Source organism: Octopus bimaculoides, chromosome 3, assembly GCF_001194135.2.
Source record: "Octopus bimaculoides isolate UCB-OBI-ISO-001 chromosome 3, ASM119413v2, whole genome shotgun sequence".
Classification (NCBI taxonomy): domain Eukaryota; kingdom Metazoa; phylum Mollusca; class Cephalopoda; order Octopoda; family Octopodidae; genus Octopus; species Octopus bimaculoides.
The window spans coordinates 128,189,923-128,194,222 of NC_068983.1; the positions used below are offsets into that span (position 1 = coordinate 128,189,923).

The 4,300-nt window shown below is 33.7% G+C and overlaps 1 protein-coding gene across 1 annotated transcript in view; it reads left to right on the top strand.

The window, feature by feature from the left end:
• The window catches only part of LOC106869299 (matrix metalloproteinase-14), a 28,828-nt gene that overhangs the window by 10,227 nt on the left and 14,301 nt on the right, over positions 1 to 4,300 (top strand). Inside the window, exon 3 of the mRNA XM_014914975.2 lies at positions 3,849 to 4,007. Coding sequence (XP_014770461.1) covers positions 3,849 to 4,007 — 159 coding nt within the window. The remainder of the gene's footprint in view (positions 1 to 3,848; positions 4,008 to 4,300) is intronic.

Sequence of the window (4,300 nt, forward strand, 5' to 3'; positions counted from 1 at the left end):
TGTGTGTGTGTGTGTGTGTGTGTGTGTGTGTGTGTGTGTGTGTGTGTGTATGTGTGTGTTTGTGTGTGTGTGTGTCCGTGTATGTGTGAAAGGAGACAACAAGATCCAGTGTAGTATTTCTCAGCCATCTTCTGGCGTCGTTTCTCTTATTTTTCATTTTTCAAAATTATATTCTCTGCTTTTCAGTATTGTCTGAATCAAAATTTGCATTCGAAATAATAAACATATAACACTGGAAATCTTTAGTTTTCTATATTAAGTTCATATAGATTATTTAGGATATTTTTATAATGCCGATCTAGTAATAAAGGAATGTTGATAGATTTTTAAATTTCAATAAAATATTTATTGTATTCATAGCTAATTATTTAACAGACTATATGCTACGTTTTACTTCAATATACAAAATGTTCAATAGAAAACCTAGCTATTGTAATTTATTTTTATCTCATGAAAATAGCAGTGAATGGGAATCCTATGAGTTTTTGTCTTCCTTTTACTTTGCCATTTATTGGAGCTGTGGAAAATTTCTTTAAAGGGCACAATGCAAATCATTTTCAATTTCTAATCTACTATGTAGCCTCGTTCCCATTTCCAACAGACTTAAAGAATCTGAATCACAAAGATATGTTGACACAAATGGAAGCAATAAAAATGCAACTTCCGTCCTGGATAGGAATCGCACATCAAGCATCAATCTTTTGTGATGCATTTCTAATCGAACATAATCCTTTGCTCCTAAAACATTCTTCAATTATAGAAATTCATCTTGACAGTCATAAGCAACTTTTCAAGTGACAATTTTAATGGATTTTACACTAAATCCATTTCCTCAACGGCTAAATAAATGTATTTTGCAGCAAATACGTATTTTTTTTAAATTTTGAAACTACTTGGCTTTCAACGCCACCATCAAAGCTTGATGACAATTTCTCAGATATTCTTTATATTGACTTTCCTTTTCCAGCTATCCAGTTTGCCCTCGGGGCATTCAATGAATCAATAAATTGTTTCATGTTTGTATTCCTTCCTTGCATCTGAAGATTCAATTTGTTCAGAGCCTCATAAATATGAAACAAATTGCCAGGGTGCATGATCTTTCCTCATCATTCAGCCAAGAAAATAATTCCGCCACACCCTGTACTTCAAAATATAGAATGAGTTCATCATATTCAGATTCAAATACACGTTTGGTTACATTTCTTCTCGAAAGACATTAAAATATTTTAATCGTATAGAAGTGGCTTCTTGTCCTGCTTTCCTCTCAAAGCTGAGAGTACATTATTTGACAAAACTCATGATTTGATCTTTTTAATCCAAATCCTTTTTCTAGTAACACAGAATCCATTATCTGACAATAGATAATACAATGATTGTCTTCTAATTTTGGAGCTAGCTTTTTTCGCGTAGACTTTTCCCAACTCAGTGCTGCATCTTTACTGCACCGATAGATTTATTTCAAAGATATACAAGACAAAATCCTATTTAGATGACCCGAATTGAACATTTTAATCAAGTTTGAGCCACTGGGAATATGATGCCACATCAGTGAATGCATAATTTGATCTAAAAAAAAAGAAAGAATCAAAATCCTTCACAATTTGAACTTGTACTATTCGAACACTACTATTTAGTATGGTAGTAAAACTGCTACAAGCTGTGTCTCTATGTTTCAATTCTGATTACAATTTCTACCATTTTGGAAGCACATGATTTGACTAAAATTTCTGTTTTATGCGATATTCTCTAACTTCTGTATTCTCAGTGTTACAATACGTGAAGCGTTAAGGATCTCTCGGGTCGGTTCTTGAAACTTCCTTGCTCATTTCAGTTTAAGCTTTTTCAGAGCATTTTCATAATATTCAAAAAGGCTATTGTTGTTGCCATTAGGTAGTGGATGAATATTCGGCAAATGCGGTTTTAAAAATTTGGATTTATAGAATCATTTGAAGAGCTATTTCTCTGTTTTAATGATGATCGATATAAACACATCTACAATGTTCTCTCTCTTTTTGATACTAATAATGGGCTCAAAATTCTGAGATCAAAAGAAAAGAAGCTAACTAAACTATAAATAGAATATTTCTATATAGATTTAAATGTAATAATTCTACTATTATACATGATCCGCAAGATTAGACTATATTAATTTTAATTCCAGTTCCTTCTTAGGCCATAAATTTTTTGCTAAACGGAGCTCAGCCCTCCTCGGTTGACACCTCGCGATATACATACTAATTGACTGAATCTTATTTTAATTTAATTGAAGCTGTTGCTAAGTTCTTGCAAGAAGAAATAATCGTATACATTCATTATTACATATTATACCTGTAATACAGTTATAATATGTAAGTTCAGTTTAGTTGACTACAAATTATTATTTATATTTGGTAGTGATGAAGGCGATGTTCCTACCTTAAGAGTCTGAAAAATACCTAAGAAATGTATACATACTTCTATCTCCAATACAAAGTCAGGTTTTTTTTTCTGAATATTATTATTTTTGTATATCTATTACAGTTGAACACTTTCGAGTATATAAACTGTACGCATGCAGAGATGGTATTTCCATTTTCTTTAAATTTTACTTGATCTCCGAAGGATCCTGTAGTTTTCCAAATTGTTGCATAGCTTACATATATACAAGGAAATAATGCTCTCATACTGTTCACTGCAACCTACTGATGATGATATATTAATCATAATTTTTTATACAATTTCTCTTACAAATATCGATTCCAGGATACCTACACACACATACACATACGCACGTTTTTAATTTAGTGTATATATATTCCTTGCATTTCATTTTAATGTATATATTTACCTTATATTATATATGTGGGGGGGGGCATTACCAAGTTATTTCATATATGTTATTTATATTCATTTATACATTATTTCTATGATAGTTAAATTTATTTCTATTTCATATCCCTTTTTTAAAATTTTGCCCCAAACTATAACCAGTTAAATCCTTGAAATATCTGTATGTTCATAGGGTTATTGCATGTATGTACGCTCACTAATTTAACGGTTTGTCTGTCCAAAGCATTTTCATAAGTTTGTCCAAAACGTCCATCCCTGCTTCCAGATTTTTAGTTATCCCTTATTTCATATGATCTGAGAAATATAAATCTTACCTAGTTGAAAAAAATTGGGATTATGTATCATATATGATGCATGGACGCCAAGGAAATATGTGTCACGTGATAAACAGTACAGGTAAAAGGTTAATCTAGGCGTTGGAGTAGCTGTGTGGTAAGTAGCTTGCTTACCAGCCACATGGTTCCGGGTTCAGTCCCACTGCGTGGCACCTTGGGCAGATGTCTTCTACTATAGCCTCGGGCAGACCAAAGCCTTGTGAGTGGATTTGGTAGACGGAAACTGAAAGAAGCCCATCGCATATATATATATATATATATATATATATATATATATATGTGTGTGTATATATATTTATATATGTATGTATGTGTATATGTTTGTGTGTCTGTGTTTGTCCCCCCAACATCGCTTGACAACCGATGCTCGTGTGTTTACGTCCCCAAAACATAGCGGTTCGGCAAAAAGAGGCCGATAGAATAAGTACTAGGCTTAGGCTTTGAAAGAATAAGTCCTGGGTCGATTTGCTCGACAAAAGGCGGTGCTCCAGCATGGCCACAGTCAAATGACTGAAACAAGTAAAAGAGTAAAAGAACCTGTTTTCCTGATTTTAATGTTTTCTCTAGATACTATAGATTCTCAATTGTATGTCGCAATGTGAACGTATGTCTACATCATCCATGCATCATATATGTATTGCTTCACTAAGACGAAAAGTAACTGTTGAACTATTCTATTTCTAGGGGTTAATCTCTTTCAAGTGGCGGCGCATGAAATTGGTCACTCTCTCGGTTTGGCTCATTCTGATGTCAACGATGCTTTGATGGCACCGTTCTATCGAGGATATAAACCAAATTTTAAACTAAGCAGAGATGATATAGCTGCAGTACAAGAACTCTATGGTAGGTTCCTACGTATAACAATTGGAAATATTGGCCAGTATGTGTACCCACTCACACAACACATACACACACACACACACACACACACACACACACACACACATGAATGCGCGCGCGCACACTCACACCCACATGCACGATCGGGCACACACAAACATACATACACTGACTTTCAATGTGCAATAAGTTATCATACTTTCATCTTCCTCTGCCAGGAAGATGAAAATTCAGTGAAAGACGACGACGATGACGTTGATGACAAAGAGGTTCATGATGGTTATTTTCTTTTTATT